At 39.0% G+C, this 19,852-nt stretch overlaps 1 protein-coding gene across 1 annotated transcript in view; it reads left to right on the top strand.

Annotated features, from left to right (window-relative positions):
- The window catches only part of ptprdb (protein tyrosine phosphatase receptor type Db), a 92,742-nt gene that overhangs the window by 35,573 nt on the left and 37,317 nt on the right, over nucleotides 1-19,852 (top strand). Inside the window, exons 5-6 of the mRNA XM_053479717.1 lie at nucleotides 13,703-13,848; nucleotides 16,704-16,849. Of these exons, the coding sequence (XP_053335692.1) occupies nucleotides 13,761-13,848; nucleotides 16,704-16,849 (234 nt within the window). The 5' untranslated portion in view covers nucleotides 13,703-13,760. The remainder of the gene's footprint in view (nucleotides 1-13,702; nucleotides 13,849-16,703; nucleotides 16,850-19,852) is intronic.

The following is a 19,852-nucleotide window of genomic DNA, read 5'->3' on the forward strand; positions in this document are numbered from 1 at the left end:
TGCTCGTTGTGTGTAATCAAACATGTATATAAATAAACTTTACGTCTGGGTTTAATTTAGTTCTTCATGCTCTGCTGGAATAGCAGTGCCACTTCTTGAAGTCAGGGAAGTGAACAGAAGTCAGCAGAACTAGAACTTTCTGAACGTGGGATTTCCTGTTCCTGCACAAGCACACTTGGTTTAAGGGGACAAAAATCTCACAGCTTGTGCTCCTTCTGCACTGGTGGCCAGCTGCTCCCTTCTGTGGGCCTTTGTGGTTGGTCACAGACTCTCTCCAAGCCTTCCTGTCCGTAGCTTGACACCTGAAGGAATTGTAGGCAGCCAACGGCGTTCTGTGTAATTTTTTTACGAGTTTTGAACGTCTCTCTACGTTATGACGCAACAATTGTGCAAGTCGACCAGATATGTGATCAGCATTTTCTTAACCATGGTGTCACGCGCAGGTGGTTGGCATAAGCGGGTTTTCCTCGCCCCGATAACCAAACCTGCTTGTCTAGAATGGAAAACAATGAATTCAATTAAAAGAGATTGTATTTGAACATACAGGTAACAAGTACTGTACATGGGCTGAGGAGTCTTTGCAAACCAGCTATCATTTTCGGTTTATAATATTATCTCCAATGATTAATCATTTTAAACCCTGGCCTCCCAGGAACTCCTTTAATGGCTCAAATGTATGGAAATGGCTTGGAACCGAGGTCAGGACTGTAACGGTAGATGTAGCGATGATTCCTAGCCGAGTTCCCAGTTTCACACCGGTTGTGAAACTGAAAAAGTGCCTTAAGACTGTACGGCGTTTAAAATCTTTTGTAAATGTCAATAGATTTTTTGTACACATTACATTCACGAGAAAGTCCATCACACGTCCCGGTTTGACTCGGACACGGCTCACAGGATGTGTTTTATCAATAGAGACCTCGAAGCACTTATGGAAGTTGCTCTGGATAGCGGCTTCTGCCGAATGGACACATTGATGTAAATATAAATGACTTGCTGACTGATGTTAGAGCTGAGTGATACACATGATATCAGTAATGATCGTGAAATATATGAACATTTCATTACAACCAGAACAAGTTTTCTTATTCTGAGTGTTCTTGTAGCCCTTAAAACTCGGAGCCATTATTTTTTTTGCTGTTTTTTTAATTTTTATATAAACATATATAGGGCTTAGGATTTTTTTTTTTTTTTTTTTTACTTTATTAATCCCTAAGGGAAATTGCTTCTTCGCATATCCCAGCGTAACTGTCAGAGAGATGGTCAGAGCGCAGGGTCAGCCATGATACGGCGCCCCTGGAGCAGTTAGGGTAAAGGCCCTTGCTCAAGTGCCCAACAGTGGTAACCTGGTGGAGCTGGGGATCGAACCGCTGATCTTCTGATCAGTAACTCAGTGCCTCAACCCTTTGAGCTACCACTGCCCCACTGTTTAGTATAAAGTGACATTATTTCTTTTCAGCATGAAATAGGCAATATAATGAACTGACTTTTAGTTCATTTTAACCAACAATCACACATTTCTATGGTTGTTTTCGATTGTTTCAATAATAATGATGATATTAAGCTCATTTTGTGAGTTCTACATTTTCTACTTTATATTCACATATTCTGTTAGTAGTAAAAAAATAAATAATTTTTTGTTCTACCTGACATATCTGAAAACCCAAATACACAGATTGAAGTCTAAAGCCTCCTCGTTAAGACACACCAGAAAGGCTTTAATATAAGCAAATATATATACACTCAACAAAAATATAAACGCAACACCTTTGTTTCTGCTCCGGTTTTTCATGAGATGGACTTAAAAATCTAAAATTCATTCCAGATACACAATATTACCATTTCTCTCAAACATTGTTTAGAGTCTAAATGTGTGATAGTGAGCACTTCTGCTTTGCTGAGATAATCCATCCCACCTCACAGGTGTGCCACATCAAGATGCTGATCTGACATCATGAGTAGTGCACAGGTGTACCTTATACTGCCCACAATAAAAGACCACCCTGGAATGTGCAGTTTTTTGCTTTATTGGGGGTCTGGGGACTCAGAACCGGTCAGTATCTGGTGTGACCACCATTTGCCTCATGCAGTGCAACACATCTTCTTCGCATAGAGTTTATCAGATTGTCAATTGTGGCCTGTGGAATGTTGGTCCACTCCTCTTCAATGGCTGTGCGAAGTTGTTGGATATTAGTGGGAACTGGTACACGCTGTCGTATACGCCGGTCAAGCACATCCCAAACATGCTCAACGGGTGACATGTCCGGTGAGTATGCTGGCCATGCAAGAACTGGGACATTTTCAGCTTCCAAGAACTGTGTACAGATCCTTGCAACATGGGGCTGTGCATTATCTTGCTGAAACATGAGGTGATGTTCATGGATGTATGGCACAACAATGGGCCTCAGGATCTCTGTGCATTCAAAATGCCATCAATAAAATGTACCTGTGTTCTTCGTCCATAACAGATGCCTGCCCATACCATAACCCCACCACCACCATGGGCCACTCGATCCACAACATTGACATCAGCAAAGCGCTCACCCACACGACGCCACATACGCTGTCTGCCATCTGCCCTGAACAATGTAAACCGAGATTCATCCGTGAAGAGAACAGCTCTCCAACGTGCCGGATGCCATCGAATGTGACTCAGGTCTGTTACGGCGATGAGCTGGAGTCAGGTCAAGACCCCGATGAGGACGACGAGCATGCAGTTGAGCTTCCCTAAGACGGTTTCTGACAGTTTGTGCAGAAATTGTTTGGTTATGCAAACCAATTGTTTCAGCAGCTGTCTCTGTGGCTGGTCTCAGACGATCTTGGAGGTGATCCTGCTGGATGTGGAGGTCCTGGGCTGGTGTGGTTACACGTGGTCTGCGGTTGTGAGGCCAGTTGGATGTACTGCCATATTCTCTGAAACGCCTTTGGAGACGGCTTATGGTGGAGAAATGAACATTCAATGCACGAGCAACAGATCTGGTTGACATTCCTCCTGTCAGCATGCCAATTGCACGCTCCCTCAATGCTAGTGGGATCTGTGGCATTTTGCTGTGAGACAACACTGCACATTCCAGGGTGGTCTTTTATTGTGGGCAGTATAAGGTACACCTGTGCACTACTCATGATGTCAGATCAGCATCTTGATGTGGCACACCTGTCAGGTGGGATGGATTATCTCAGCAAAGCAGAAGTGCTCACTATCACACATTTAGACTGATTTGTGAACAATGTTTGAGAGAAATGGTAATATTGTGTATCTGAAATGAATTTTAGGTCTTTAAGTCCATCTCATGAAAAATCGGAGCAGAAACAAAGGTGTTGCGTTTATATTTTTGTTAAGTGTATATATATATATATATATGTATATATTATATTGATATTGATCTACGTTGAGTTGCTGCCAAATATTCATTACTGGTTAAAGTTTATTTATTTATTTATTTTTTGTAAATCAGAACATGATATATAACAATATGCAAAAATAATAAATATGCACTAAAATATAATGTTGCATAGAAGTGAAGTTATGAGCAGATTTATGTCACAGCATCACGCGGAAATGAATGTAACTTTTGCAGGATATCTGCTTGAATTTTACCCATAACTTTGGACCATAAGTAAAAATTTTTGCACCATAATTAAAATACTGAGTAAAACAGTTATGTATAATAATCTACTTTAAAATAATCTACTAATAAGATACTTGCTTAATGTAAACAAACACCTGCCCCAATAGATACTGATTAGAAAAGTCAAACTGAATATTTTTACTGGGATTAGTTATTCATATTTTCACCACTGAAATAACTTTAACTGTACATTTTAACACGCTGGAGTTATTTAAAGACAAAATTTAATCTTTATCTCAGATTGCAGAACAGTAAGTGAAAAGAAGTACAACTTGGCGTAAACAAGGTGTAAGATACTCAACCTTAAAAAAAAATAGTTTTTTTGTATTAATAAGTTAGACATAGAGGTCTGGCGTACAGAAGGACAGACATGTACGTGGGCTTCAACCTGAACTAATAATAATGTCACTGATTACATTAAAGCTCATCAGATAATTTTTTATTTTTAATCTTTTAAATTTGTTTTCAACAAGCACTGATGCTAATAGTATATAAAATAATTCACAAATACATCAAGGAATCTTTTTTTTTCAGAGTAGTTATGGAGATCATATCTTTAACTATAAAGTAAGTTTCAGCTTGCCAGCTTTGATTTTTGTAGATTAAGACAGCCTTAGGTTTGCCTTTAAAAAAAAAAATACAATTTCTTTTTTACTTTCCCACCTCTACAGTCTGTTGTGTTTCATGGATGAACTTCTATTGGAAGACCTTTTTTTTTTTCATTCCCTCAAGAACCATGCCAGCGATTCTCCGTAACCATGACAACCATAAAGCTGCCGTTCAATCTCAGAGCACACTGATCTTGAGCTTCTTGGCCGTTTATTATGAGGCTTTTTTAAAAAATTTATTCACTATGATGTTTTTTTTTACACTAAAGTATAGTTATAAAAACAAAAATATGGAATGAATAGTATTTTAGTATTGTATACAAAAGAGATTTTTAAAGATTTAAGGTGTTATGACGGTTAAAGTTTCATTCGACTGCGGTTTAGTAAAAGCTCCACCACAACAGCTCTTTACACCCTGTCTATACTGAGCTGGATGGCGGATTTAAAACTGGCAGTGTTTAAAGACTCTGTCTCATACAGTATGCACTAAAATATACAGTACTGAAATAAAAAGGCGAATAGTTTTACCTTGTCATCATCAGTAAGTTTATTTTTCCTGAAAAAAAAAACTAACATACACACTACGTGTTGATTAAACCATGCTATGTCTAATTAAAAAGTGCTCGGCAGTCTTCAGATCGTTCACGCAGATTCTTCCGGAACAAAAGGTTTGCTGCAGACTCCTGCGAAAGGAGCCGATTTGCTCGCATAATGTTGAGAACGGTGAAAATAAGCGGAAATAATACTCGACTGTAGATACTTTTTGTCCCCTGTCGAGAGACGCATTTTCAACAACAAGTGCACGACACAACTGCCTTTCCACTAAAATATATTTTTCTATACAGTTAAACCCTGGATTACAAGTATAATTCGTTTCGAAAGCGAGCTTGTATTTCAAAACGAGCACACAAACTGCAGAGAGAGAGAGAGAAAGTGGATATTTAACCTCTCTAATGACACTTGCTTGGGATTATTAGTGTTTATTACAGTGTGTACTAATTTACTTGCCTGAACCTGGACATTGAATGTCTTGGACAAAGTGTTAAAGTGCGCTGTTTTGGTTTGGAGACCCAGCAGACTATAAGAGGTTTATTTAGGTTAGCAAATAACTGGAGACCTCAATGGCGAACCCTACATTAGTTAGATTATGTTTTACTTTAAAAAAAGTAATCCAAGTACTCTAACGTGTTACACCAAACACTGCTCGGGATGTTTGTATTGTTTTTAATACTTTGGGATGGGACAACCCATAATTTCTCCCCATGCTTTTTACTATTGGCCTCCTCTGCTTATGAATCCGTCTTTTTTCTAATTTAATGTAAGACGCAGCTGCTATAATATTTTAAAATAGCCACATCGCTTTCCAATGCGAGGCTAATTCTGGGTAGACGATGACTTCATGCACATAAGATCAAGGACAACAATAGTTTATATGCAAAATCTCCAGCAACTTTTACGTGAAAGTTAAATAAGATTGCCCTCAGTGTTCTAATGATGGACTTGTCAAATAAAGTCATCATTTAATACACAGCTTAGTTTAGTTCAGTTCACACCTGATACAGCAGGAAATGGAGCATCCCTTTTGGCTTTAATCTTCACTCTGACACAAGCGCCAGGAGTTTTGTCTTCACTTTATTTAGAGATCAAGATAAAATAAGCGTCAGAGCGACTTCTTTATGAGTGGGATCATGCAAAACTCGAGACTTGATAAAGCGATAACGCTTCATTATAGAAAGATGGAAGTCTTACACGATGTGCAGCTGACTGTTTAATTGTTTTTTTCCCCCTCGAACTAGTTATTTCATTTTTGTCTTTTTTTTTTTAAGTTCTTCATTAATACTGTCACTTTTCCAGCATTTCCAGTGCTGCACTCATAAAGCAAGGCTACCTGCTAAAGTAATCACTCCACATGAACACCCCAATAGTTTATCTCTTTTTTTCATTTTTTTTTAATAAAAAAGACCTCTCCACACAAGATTTAATCAGAGGTTTCGTTTTTTTTCTTTTCTTCTTCTTCATCGAGCCTTGTCCTTGAGCGTGGGCGTCCACGGCTTACAAATTTTTCTACCCGAGCAGCACAGGACTGGAGTTTTAAAGGCCATCTGTGAAGACCTTGAATGAATGAATAGATTTAAAAAGGAATTATTTAGGATGTCTTATTATTATTATTTGATTGAATACACAAGAAGGCATGGATTTTTTTTTACCTCCATGCTGAACACGTGAATTTTGTGTAATCATTCTTGTCACTTTTCCTCTGTGTGTCTTTATACTTGTTCAGTATATGTGCACTACCGCTCAAAAGTTTGGACACCCCTACCAATTTCATGTTCTTCCCTGTTTTTTATGTCTTTCTACATTGTTGTAAAAGGCGTCCAAAATTCAGTAATCTCCTCTGAACAGTTGATATTGTGATGTATCTGCTACTTACGCTCTGTAAATCCTCCATAATGGTTCTAATCTGAGGTGCTGGTTGTTAATTGGTGATTAATTTCTGCGGCTTGTAACTCTAAATGAACTTTTCCTCTGCAGCAGAGCTAAGTTTTTGTCTTGCCTTTCTGGGAAGGTCTTCATGAGAGACAGTTTCATCATTGATGGGTTTGCAAAAGCACTCGACACAATACTGTTCTTGCAAGAACTATTCCAGATCAGCTGACTTTCATGTCTTAAAATAATAACTGACTGTCGTTGTTGTTAATGTCATTACATAATCACGTAATCCCATATGTGTTATTTAATAGCGTTGAAATCCCCCAGTATTGTTGTAAAATGTAGAAAATAAATCTCTAAGCAAAACAAAGAAATTTGTAAAGTAATCCTGAACTGTACGTCGTGCTTTGTCGCATTCTTTTCATTCTCACTTCACTGCTTAAACATGAACAAACGCAAACGAAACAAACACAAATCCTATCAACCCAACACGGACTTTTCCCACAAAACAGAAAGGAACGTATTATTAAGACATTTTTTTACTCTTATCGTGGGGCTGTCTTGTCCATCGGCTCGCGGTGCTGTTTTTTTTTGGGGGGGGGGGGGGGGGGGGGGGTAGAACTGTGTCTTGTTAGCGATGTGGAAATGAGTCAAGTGAAGCCCGATCGAAGCGGCTTTTTAACAAAAAAAATAATAAAATAAAAAATGGTAAGCATGTCATCTTGACAACACCAGAGAGACACCGCAGGGTTCCTGCAGTTAGAGAGAGAAAAGCCCTACTGGGAGTGAATGTAGTGAGTAACATCTTTTCACAGATCTGTGTTTCAAATTCCTCATCCATACAGAATTCTCTCTCTTTTTCTTTTTTTTTGTGGAGGTTTTACGAAGGACAATAACGTGCGTAAGACATATACGTGTTTCATTCATGTGATCGTCCTTATTTGGACACGTCTTCGGATGTCAGATGAACTATACCTTTTAGAGTTTGAGTCAGCACAAACCATCCCACACACAAACACACACACACACAGCTCACAGTGCAGGGAAATATATTGAGAGTGCAGAGAAATATATTACTGTAAGTAAATATACAAATACAAATATTAAATATTAGTTTAAAACATTTGTTTTGTGAAGATTATTTGTGCAGGCAAAACACACACACACACACATACACTGAGCACAAGATCTGTGGTGCTAAATTGGGTCATGGCTACCTCAGTAGTTAATGCACTGGATTACAGTTTAGAAGATCCCAGGTTCAAATCCCAAGCCTCCCTGTTGGGCCCCTGAGCAAGGCCCTTAACCCACATCATCAAATGTAAGTCGCTCTGGATAAGGGTGTCTACCAAATGTAAATGATGTAATTATAAAAACTTCTGACAGTTTCTCTGTAAACTTATCTCTAATCAACTTACTGACATTTGACCTGTGATGGCGTTATTCACAAGTGGAGGATTTTAAGTGATCACCATCCCTCTCTTTCCCGAGGGCTCACACGGGGTCTGCAAATTCTAACATCTAACATCACGATCATAACGTAACATCCTACAGCGCACCGCGTCGAGGTGCTGATCCGAGCCTGCAGTGCCACTCTGAGGAATTCCACTGAAGGAGCACAGTATATTACAGACGAACCCCTAACTCAGGCCCAGGCCACTCTGCATCTTTGTCAGGGGTATAAACTTTTAGCAAACAACCTTTTTTTTTTGCACTTGCTTTGAGCAGTAGATCACCTGTGAAAATGTTGCCGCTTAGAAGTTCGAGATCACTTGCAAATTTATTTGTTTTTGTTTAGGGATTTAACAACAACGTCTGTCAGTTATTTTAAACTTCAAAGGTTGGCTGTTCCGGAACACTTCTCGCAAGTGTCAAATGTATTTACACTGTATTGTGTCGGGTGTATTTACAAAACCCATAAAACCCCATATGATAAAACTGTCTCTCATGAAGACCTTCCTCAGAAACCAAGACCAAAACTTACCTCTGCTGCAGAGAAGTTCATTTAAAGTAACAGTTACCTCAGAAATCACCAATTAACAAACAGCATCTTAAATTAGAGCCGTTATGAAGGATTTACAAAGCAAAAGTAACAGATACATCTCAATATCAACTGTTTAAAAAAGATTATTAGTGCTGTAGCTATCGAATATTTTAGTAATCGAGTATTCATCCAAAAAATGTAATCGATTAATCGGATAAAAAAAAATAAAAAAAGGTTTTCTTTTAAGAAAAATCTACTTTTATTTTTTAAATGCATACAGCATTTTATTAAAAATAAACATAGTCATTATTCACAATACAAGGAACAGCTTGTTTACTTTAAGAACTAAAAGTTTCTAAATCTACAGCTCAGGTATAACAAAAGTCTTTACTGACAATTTTTTTTGTTTTCTCTTGCTGGTATCTCTTTGGCTCGCTGATATTTTTATCGCTCCTTTCTATTTTGCAGTCGCATTTGCTTTGGTGGGTGACGTAAGCGCTTCTTCTCTGTTGTTGTTTACTGCTGGCTTGTATCCAGAAGCCCGCTGTGTCACCCCAAACAAATAACTTTGCAAAAACATAACGCAAGCTTTTAAAATTAATTAAAAGAAGCTTCGAGGCAGATTATTTTGCTTCGATAATTTTTTATAATCGAATTACTCGATCGTTCCAGCTGTAGAGATTATTGTGTATTTTGGACGCCTTCGGTATCGTTTTACAAAAATGTAGAAAGAAATAAAAATCAGAAACAACCACGGAGTTAGAAAGTGATTCCAAACTTTTGAACGGTAGTTCAATCTCATAGAAAACGAAACGTGATGTTTTTTGCTATTAAGGAATTACAGTATGCGCCAAAATATATAGTACTGAAATGAAAAGACAAACAGTTTTACCTTGTCGTCATCTGTGAGTTTATTTCTAATGAAAAATAATAACATACTTACGTATTAACGTGTGGATTAAACCACGCTATGTGTAATTATAAGTGCTCAATAGTCTTCACATTGTTCATGTAGATTCAAAGGTTTGTTGCAGACTCCTACAAAAGGAGACAATTTGCTCGAGTAATGTTGACACAGTACGCCATCAGAACGTCGAAATTTTGTAACGATATAGAGCATAACTGTGTCACTTGGTGCCAACTTCTTAGATCTCTCTAGGAATTGCTTTTCTAAACCTCGTTCACGACGACTTCCTTATGAAAGGAAATAATATGTGAACTCACACTCACGTTAAACCTGAAATGGTGCAAATCCTCATCAACCAAAAATGTTCTACATAATTTCCCTGTCAGGAAAACAAACGCATGTTCTACCTGAAAATATTTCTATGAGGATTTTTAACACAGTCTAAGAGCAGCGTGTGTGAGTTTGAAGTTATGCAGGCTTTCAAAAAATATCAAATGTTTGCAAAAAAAAATGGACGCGTGTTAGTGTAAGATAATCCACTCTCGTGCAAGAGAATGTCCAGGCTCCTGCGGAGAACAAATCAAGGTGTGGGAGGCGTCTCTGCAGAGCGCAAAGTAACGCTTGTTAGGAACAAATAAACCAACGTTGATTCGATTTACCTTTATCATAGATAAATCTCGAGCTCTCTCAGTCACAACTGACTTACAGCATTATAAAAAAACGTGACGATGATTTTTTTGGGGTATCAGGATTCAGATAAGGGTTGAATTAATTATTTATCCTGATCCGGTTCCTGTACTTCTCTGTCGCTGACAGGATTCCCCGTCCGATGATGATGACTATCATAGCCTTTAATGTAAAGGACTTTGTTACTCTGCTGCCCTGAGGTCGTCGCCTCCGCTCTGTAACTGTAACTTCCAGGATCACGTGCACATGCTCAGGCTTATCGCTGACCTTTGACTCAGTGATGAAGCAAAACTGGGATATGCTAAATATATGTATATATACAGGTGAAACAGGTTTCACTTTTCTAGGCTCAAAGTGTCCCACTCTCATCATCTAATTAAGCCATAACACTTTTAAAGGGTTCCTGAGCCTTTAAACGGTCTCTCAGTCTGGTTCAGTAGAAAGCACAATCATGGGAAAGACTGCTTTGACCTGACAGTTGTGCAGAAAACAATCATTGACATCCTCCATAAGGAGGGAAACCTCAAAAGGTTAGTTGGGTGTTCCCGAAGTGCTTTATCAAAGCACATTAATAGAAAGTTATGTGAAAGGGAAAAGTGTGGAAGAAAACTAGAAGGGATGACCGCAGCCTGGAGAGGACTGTCAGGAAAAGCCCATTTAAAAGTGTTCAGGAATTTCACAAGAAGTAGACTGAGGCTGGAGTCAGTGCATCAAGAGCCACCGCACACAGACGTGGGCTTCAAATGTCGTATTCCTCTTGTCAAGCCGCTCCTGAACAACAAACAATGTCAGAATGTTATCCGGGCTAAAGAAAAAAAGATCTGGTCCGCTGCTCAGTGGTCCAAAGTCCTCTTTTCTGATGAGAGCAACTTTTATATCTCATTTGGAAACAAAGGACCCAGAGTCTGGAGGAAGAATGGAGAGGCACATATTGCAAGATGCTTGAAGTCCAATGTGAAGTTTCTACAGTCTGTGTTGATTTGGGGAGCCATTTTAACTTCTTGTATTGGTCCACTGTGCTTTATTAAGTCCAGGGTCAACGCAGCCGTCTACCAGAGACGGAAAATCTGCCAGACTCTGGGGCACTTCATGCTTCCTTCTGCAGACGAGCTTTATGGGGATGCTGACTACATTTTCCAGTAGGCACCATCCCATACTGCCAAAAGCACCAAAACCTGGTTCAATGACCATGGGATTACTGTGCTTGATTGGCCAGCAAACTAGCCTGACCTGAGCCCCATAGATTCTCTATTTTCTATGGCATTGCCAAGAGAAAGATAAGACATGAGACCGAACAATGCAGAAGAGCTGAATGCCGCTATTGAAGCATCCTGGTCTTCCATAACACCTCAGCAGTGCCACAGGCTGATACCTTCCATGCCACGCCGCATTGAGGCAGTAATTGCTGCAAAAGGGGCCCAAACCAGATACTGAGTACATGTGCATACTTATACTTTTCAGAGGTCTGATATGTTCTATGTACAAACCTTTGTTTTATTTTGATTGTGGATTTGGGAATTTCATGAGCAATAAGCCGTAATCATCTCAATTATGACAAATCACGGCTTGAACTATTTTGCTTTGCATGTAATGAGTCTATCTTATATATTAGTTTCATCTTTTAAGTTGCATTACTGAAATAAATGAACTTTTGCACGATATTAAAATTTTTCTAGTTTAACCTGTATATATTTCACTGTGCTGTAAGGTACGTGTGACAAATAACTGATCCTCGATCTTAATCCGTGGTACCGTTTTATAACCAGCGTCACTCTTTGCGACACTCTTTGTGTGTGTGTGTGTGTGTGTGTGTGCGCGCTCTGCGGTTGCCTCAGAGTGTGCAGAAAATGACAAAGTGCTAAAATTAGCAGCAGCATCTCTGTCAGACTGTGAATTTGCACCAGCTGACTGTAATGCAGAAGTCTGTGCGATCTGCTTTACACTTGGAGTCAAACTCCACTCCACTCCACTATAGTCATTCACACGTGACGTCTTTTTAGCACTGGCACGTGACCGACCCACAGAGCGGATCGTCCTGTTCCTAATAAAGTGGCCAAACAAATCAAGCGAAAAATATTTATTTTTCTTTTTTTCTTTTTTTTTTTAGAAACCTGACTGTCGTAGGGAAAAGTGATATGTTGTAATGCAACCACACACACACACACACACACACACACATACACAGGATGAGTCAGGTCCCTTATGAGTGAGCTATTAGTGCATTACTCTGCGTGTGGGTTTGTGTGTATGCAATTTGGGGATTGAATTAAGCTGGTGTGTGGTTTCCAAATGAGCCAATGTGTGTGTGTGTGACCTAGTTTTAACACACTCGATGACAGTTACATCTTCTTCGTGCGGTGTGTGTGTGCGTGTGCGACCCACCCCTTCTATTACCGAGCCATTCCTGTGTGAATCCCTACAGAAAATGACACGTGTAGTCTTTCGTCCCTCGCGGTGGTAAAAGCAAAGGGAAGCCTCCGAAAGCAGAGGAGAAAAAAATGAAAAATGGATAGAAGAAGAGGGAGGTAAAAAAAATCCGCATGATGCTGATTTCGTGTGACAGGCGAGTTTCTCATGGGAGAGGAGTTACCATGGCGATTCCCCAAGCCCACAATCCATATTTAATGCAGCTTCACTTAGCGACTCACCTTTCTCTCTCTCTCTCTCTCTCTCTCTCTCTCTCTCTCTCTTTCTCTCGCATTCACTCTCACATCTCAGGAAATATTCAGCTTCAATCGTTATGAGCTCGAGGGAGAACGTAATTCCTCCTGTTTCTTTATTTTTGTTTGTGCTTTTGCTTTACACCACAGATGCTGAAACGCAATCAGATAAAAGTGTCCCAGAAACACCCGTCAGCATCTGCCTGCTCGAGAGAGCCGATGATCAGATTCTTTACGCCCTTTTTCCTAAATTAAGAACTGTAATTCCTGGATATTAAACGCAGCAGAGCTCGCTCTTTCTAAGTCTTTTCGAAATCAATCCCAGCAGGCTCCACACACTTCACGCCATACACGCGACTTCTGAAAAGAATGCATTTAATAGAATTATTATTATTATCATTATTACTATTATTTCTTTTTTTTTTCCCTCATTACTTTGTGTGAAGCAGCAGCGAAGACATGTCTTGTTCATTTCCTGTAACGCCAGCCATTTCAAAAGACTTCCCTCAGGCTATAAAGTGGAATGAAATCTATCGTAACAAGACTTCTCGCTCGAATCGCGCCGGTAAAATGATGGAACTCTGTAGCAGGAATCGTTTAGAGACGGAAGGAGAAATGATAATGTTTTCTGCATTGTGCTTGTTCATCCCCATTCTAGTGCCAATTTAGTTCGATGTGGAAAAGATGTGTGTGTGTGTATATGGTGTGTTTCATATTTTCAGGATTTATTTCCCCCCCCTCCCAAAATTTCCCAGATGATCTAACCTATTATGTATGTTTTATTATTTATTTGATTATAGGTTATGAGCACCTGCAGCGCTTGGTGATTCAGGAGTCAAGAGACGAGCCAATGAAAGGATGGCCAGAGGTCACATGATCTACAAAGCCGCCGTCCAGCTGGTCCTGCCAATACTGCTGAGTGTGCTGCCGCTCACACACTCTCAAAGTAAGTCTCTCTTTTTTTTTATATCTTACACACAACTTGTGACTTGCAAAGGTGCAATTCTTTAGGAAGACAGGAACACACTGCCACGTGGAACGAATCAATCAGTCCAGGTACAGGAAGTGATGTCGTGCACTTTGAGTTGTGGTTAACACTGGACAAAAAAATAAAATAAAAATTTTCTCGTGATTTCTATACACACTTAATCAGTGTCAGACTAGTAGGTGTGTGTAAACAATGCAACACCCTAATAATAACGATATCAGGAAATGATGTCACAGGTGTTGTTGTTATCATTGCGTGGTATTCGCCAGCGTCACATCAATCAGTAACTTAATCCTCAGTTCCTTTATCGATACGGTGTACAGGTTCCCTCAGCCTTGACGTTTTTAAAAGACTCGAGGTGTTTAAAAGGTTCGTTTGTTCGCTTAAGCACTTCCGTGTGGGCGTCTCGTTCGGGACTCGTTCCCATGTGCAAAATCACACCATGTAAAACAGGATGTCACGACTTTGTCTGGTGATAAATAAATAAATCACCCACTCATTCACACACACCACTCACTCACACACTCACACAGTACACGCATGCATTGTGCAAAAAAAAGAAAAAACCCATAGCTCCTTGTTTGTTCTTGATCAAAGCATCAGGATGGAGATTAATCGTGAGCGAGCGTCCATCGTGTCATGCTTTTCATCCGCTCACTCGATTAAAGCAACAGCCAGAAACTAAGCAGAGTTCTCTCGAGTGAATCTCGACAGCACAGATTTTATATATTTAAACTGAAGCTTTGGGAGTTTTTACGCACTGGGTTCTGGGTTCGATTCCCGCTTCGGGTCTGTGTGCATAGAGTTTGCGTGTTCTCCCTGTTTGTGCAGGAAATGTTGGTGAAGTGAACCTCCCTCGATAAAACTTTACCATTTGCAACACCAAAACAGTGCAGACGTCACTTCCTCTGTGCGTTACCATGGCACCATAAGCACCTCGAATACCTGTCGCTGCTGTGGAAATTTCACACTACGGATGTTAAATATTGAATATTTATTGAAACAAAAACTGATACTATTATAAAACATACTATTGAAGTGTATATAACTTGCAAATACATTACTGATTAATTATAATAATTTATTAAATATGTACAGAAAATTTTTATTATTTTTATTATTTTTACAGACCACTAGCCTACATAATACTAAAGATTTCTGGATTAAATAAAAAAAAATAATTATTGTGTCCTATTAATATGATGTCATCCTATAAAATAATAATGATAATAAATACACTATCGTTCAAAAGTTTGGGGTCACTTGCAAATTTCTTTGTTTTTGTTTAGTAATTTATTTTCTACATTCTACAACAATACTGGGGATTTCAAAACTATATAATAACACATATGGGATTAGGTAATTACGTAACAACAGCAAAAACAACAGTAAGTTGTTATTTTAAGACACAGAGGTCAGCCTTTCTGTAATAGTTCTTGCAAAAACAGTATTGTCAAGTGCATTTGCAAAATCCCTCAAGCACCATAATGAAACTGGCTCTCATGAAGGCCATCCCAGGAGGGCGAGACCAAAACCTACCTCTGCCGCAGACGAGAAGTTCATTTAGAGTTATCAGCCTGAAAAATGACCAATTAACAGCACCTCAGATTAGAGGCGTTATGAAGTCTTTACAGAGCATAAGTAGCAGACACATCTCACCATTAACTGTTCAAAGGAGATTAATGCATTTTTTGGACGCCTTCAGCAATACTTTACAATGTAGAAAGAAATAAAAATCAGGAACGATCATGGAGTTAGAAAGTGACCCCAAACTTTTGAACGGTAGTTTATGCAGTAAGCCCCTTTTATCTTCATGTTTTTTCACGCTCCAGTGAGACGCAATGAAAGACCTGTTGTTCACTCGTTTCCTACTGTACACTGTTCGCAGTTCCCATTGAACTGAATATTTACGTTCCCTGCGGTTTTGAGTTACACTTAACAGGACTCAACAACCTGTGTAGTGCACTTCACTGGGCACTTTAGGCTGATTAGAACGCACATTGACTCAAAAAAAAAAAACCTAAATAAAACCAAAAAAAATTAGTGTAGTAATATAGATGTGATGAATAAAGGCTGTCAAATATTAAGTCAGGTGCGCCGTATTGCTGCAAAGGCAGCCCTGACTCCACTGTAACCTCTGTATCTGTCACTAGCAGATGCTTTAATTAGTGAAGTGAGACCTCCTTGGATCTCAGACTTGTCTTTCCAGAACGTTTTACACACGGTAAGTTCGATTCAAATGATGGTGACTCAAGCTCTTCGCCTCAGACCATTAGCCATCAGAGAACACAGTTTCCATGAAGGGGCGTACATTGTTTTTCGTTATGTTTAGATACAGTAGGTGGTACACAGATCATCACACTGCCCCTGCTGACTTGCCTTCTTTACAGCTTTTACTTACTTTGAGCTACTTCTATACGACCAGACTGTACTGGTCATCCTTCTCTCCCCACATGCATCATATGTCTTGGCCGCTTAGGACCTTGTGTGTGGTTGACTGGATTTCTTTTTTTTTTGGACACCAGAAAAGAGCTGGAGTTATTTCAGTTCTGATACAGTTAGACCCCTGTTAAACTCGATAGAATCTTAACGCTACACCTGCACTCACTCTCCTCCGGGTGTCGTTGTAATACTCCGCGTTATTCACTTCACCTGTCACTGGTCGCAATGCTACGGCTGATTGATCTATCTATCTATCTATCTATCTATCTATCTATCTATCTATCTATCTATCTATCTATTTATTTATTTATTTTTACAATGCATTTGACAGTTGAAGAGCACTTTGAAACGTACGACTTGTTCCACTTCAGGTCCGCCTCGTTTCACCCGGACACCCACTGACCAAACCGGCGTGCAGGGCGGAGTCGCCTCATTCGTGTGTCAGGCCACAGGAGACCCACAGCCCCGAATCTCATGGAGTAGAAAGGGCAAAAAAGTCATCAATCAGAGATTTGAGGTAAACACACACACACACACACACACTCACAAAACCTTTATTTGCTGCATGGTAGTAAATCGGGATTTTTTTGGAATTGAATTTGTACACACAGCACTCATATTGGCTCTCTGGCTCTTTGAGATAAGCCTTAAAGGTGCCTGCTGACATCTGTTTTTCTCTCGCTCTCACACACACACTCACGTACACATCACATCATACACACACACAAGCACATACACATCCAGATCCGGTCTAAATCTAAACCTTACAAAGAAATAAAATTTTATTGACATAAAAATGTGAATAGTGCCGGAAATGGGAACTTGGACGGACGCGCTATGGACGGATGTATGGATTGAATTGATGGATCTCCACTCCACACGCACATGCACACACACTTATATATATATATATATATATATATATATATATATATATATATTAGGGCTGCACGATTTGGGAAAAATGTCATATTGCGATTATTAAGGTCAAAATTGCGATTTACGATTGCGATACGATAAACAAGTGGTATGACTCAACTTGCTTGTTATCAAGGAAAATCCACCCACATTACTAATAATGCAGAAATTTAAATTTCTCAACTGAGATATGGAGTACAGTGCAATCTAGCAACTATGAACAAATGAACAATGTTTTCTAATTAAAACAAAATTGTACAAATTTAAATAACAGTAACATCTTTACATTATTGAATTAAATTACATTAAATTAACTTAAAAACTTAAAAAGTAAAAAGTACAGATAAATAAAACAAATACCCATTTAATTTTTTTTTTTTTTTTTTTTACATTTGGTCCCAAAACAGGGACATTTAAGGAGGATGTAACATATACTTTATTGGTATTCTTATTAAATCACTCACCATTTTTAATCTAATGATGAAGAAGAGATTAAAGGAAAGAAAAGTGTCCTTTAAACATATTAATTTTAGAGTCATACACTCTCATACACTGTATTTCCATTTATTCTTAAATAAATCTGTTAATAGCTGTCCTCTCTAACATACAGTTAAGTAGCTTTAAATATGAAAAGATTAAATTAATTTAACTTACTGATGGCCAAATAAAGTCTATGCCCGAAGCACTGGAACCTAGTCCAGTGATTAAGCGCCACCGCTGTTGCGACTGCGACCAAACCATCCTTATAGAGGTCCCATGCAGCCAGTGCCTCTCTCAAACCCGCGGCTACAGTATGTTCTCTCCGGTGTGATCGTCAGGGAAATACGATGTTTGCAGGCAACGGCTTTTCAGTTCAAACTCATTGTGCGCGGTTAGGCTAATATATGTCTCAGTCGTCCTGCTTGACCAAAGGTTCGTAGGGGTTAAAAAGAATTTCACTGCAGTTATTTCAAGTTCAACGTCGCTACGTCACTTACTGAGACTTACAAACACATCTGTAATAATGTGTTGTTTTGTTTTGCTCACACTGGGTTGTGCTTTGTTTGGTCTTTTTACTACTCTTGGCTTTTACCGCCATGCATTTATCATACTTTTCTGTGTTGCTTCAGGTGCTGATATAAATTTGTCGTGTTGCCACCTGATGTAGCGACTTTAGTTTTGCCAATTTTGCGCAGTACCTCTTTCTGCTTAGTGTCCGATATCCTGAAACCAAAATATCGCCAAATAACAGAGTTTGCATTTTTTCTGCGCACAAGTTCAGCGTCGGTCTCTTCTGTATCCATTTTCTTCCGTCTCCACACTGCGCTGCGGAAAGTCACGTGACCACCAGCACGCGCGCTACATGAGTCTGACTGGTTATTTTTGACATAAGAAATGGCCATGCAGCTCTTAGAATGAATGTCTTGTTACGTCCGCGAACGCATTTGTTTATTTTAGGGATGCACCGAAATGAAAATTCTGGGCCGAAAACGAAACCGAAATTTTTGGATGCACTTGGCCGAAAACCGATACCGAAACCGAAAATGACTTCATTAAAAAAACGTGTTTAAAATATTTTCTTTTTGTTTGTATTAAAAAAACTACAAATTAATTAAGCAATCAAACTTTTATTGATAATAAATAACAGTAATAAGGCTGTTTAACAATAACAAAACTTGCTTCCAAGTGCTTCCAAACCGCCGACATACTCTGTGTTTGATGCGTAATGACAGCGCGAACGAGACGGGAGGATGGGAGAGGCATGGCGACATTTTCGGCTTTTATTTTCGGCGCTTTCTTACGTTTCGGCCGAAACCGATAATGCTATTTCGGCCGAAAATTTTCGGCGGCCGAAATTTCGGTGCATCCCTAGTTTATTTAATATAATCGCAACATTTGCTGTAATGTAATCGCATAGACTGACATCGCGATTGCGATATCATTAATCGTGCAGCACTAATATATATATATATATATATATATATATATATATATATATGGGTGATTCCATCTCAAATCAACCAGTGGGTTCCACCACATGATTACAGATTTTGCTGATTTTTTCACCAATTGTTGGTATTGGCATAAAAATAAAAACCCCCAATTTTTTTGTCCCAACTCCCGCTTGTTAAAAAATGGCAGCCATCTTGATTTTTGGCCTTGACGCGCTTCGAGACGTGCCACGCCCCTTTTTGAAATCCTCTTTTTCTAGATAACTCACTTGCTGTATGTCATATGGAGATGAAACTGGGTATATTTATGTAATTTTTCATGTAGATTCAGATTCTGCAATCAGAATTTGGCTATCTCTTGTGGTTATGGAGATATTTCTAAAAAAACATTTTTTGTGGTACCCCTTTTCGACCCCCCAGAACCCAAGGTCTGCATGTATATATGTCACTCAAAAAAATAGGGGGTTACTTCACATCACCTTATCTTGAAAATAAATAAAAACCAGAGTTGTGTTATGCCTTGTTTTATAGAAATCTTTAAAAATGAATTGTCCAGGTTTTGCAACATTTTATGATTTGACATACAGAAATGTACTGCAATATCTGTAGAATACTTAATGCATACTCATAAAATCTGCTCCTTTTAAAGTAAAAGTAACCTTAAATTCTTC

The sequence above is a fragment of the Clarias gariepinus genome, chromosome 20, assembly GCF_024256425.1.
Source record: "Clarias gariepinus isolate MV-2021 ecotype Netherlands chromosome 20, CGAR_prim_01v2, whole genome shotgun sequence".
Taxonomy (NCBI): domain Eukaryota; kingdom Metazoa; phylum Chordata; class Actinopteri; order Siluriformes; family Clariidae; genus Clarias; species Clarias gariepinus.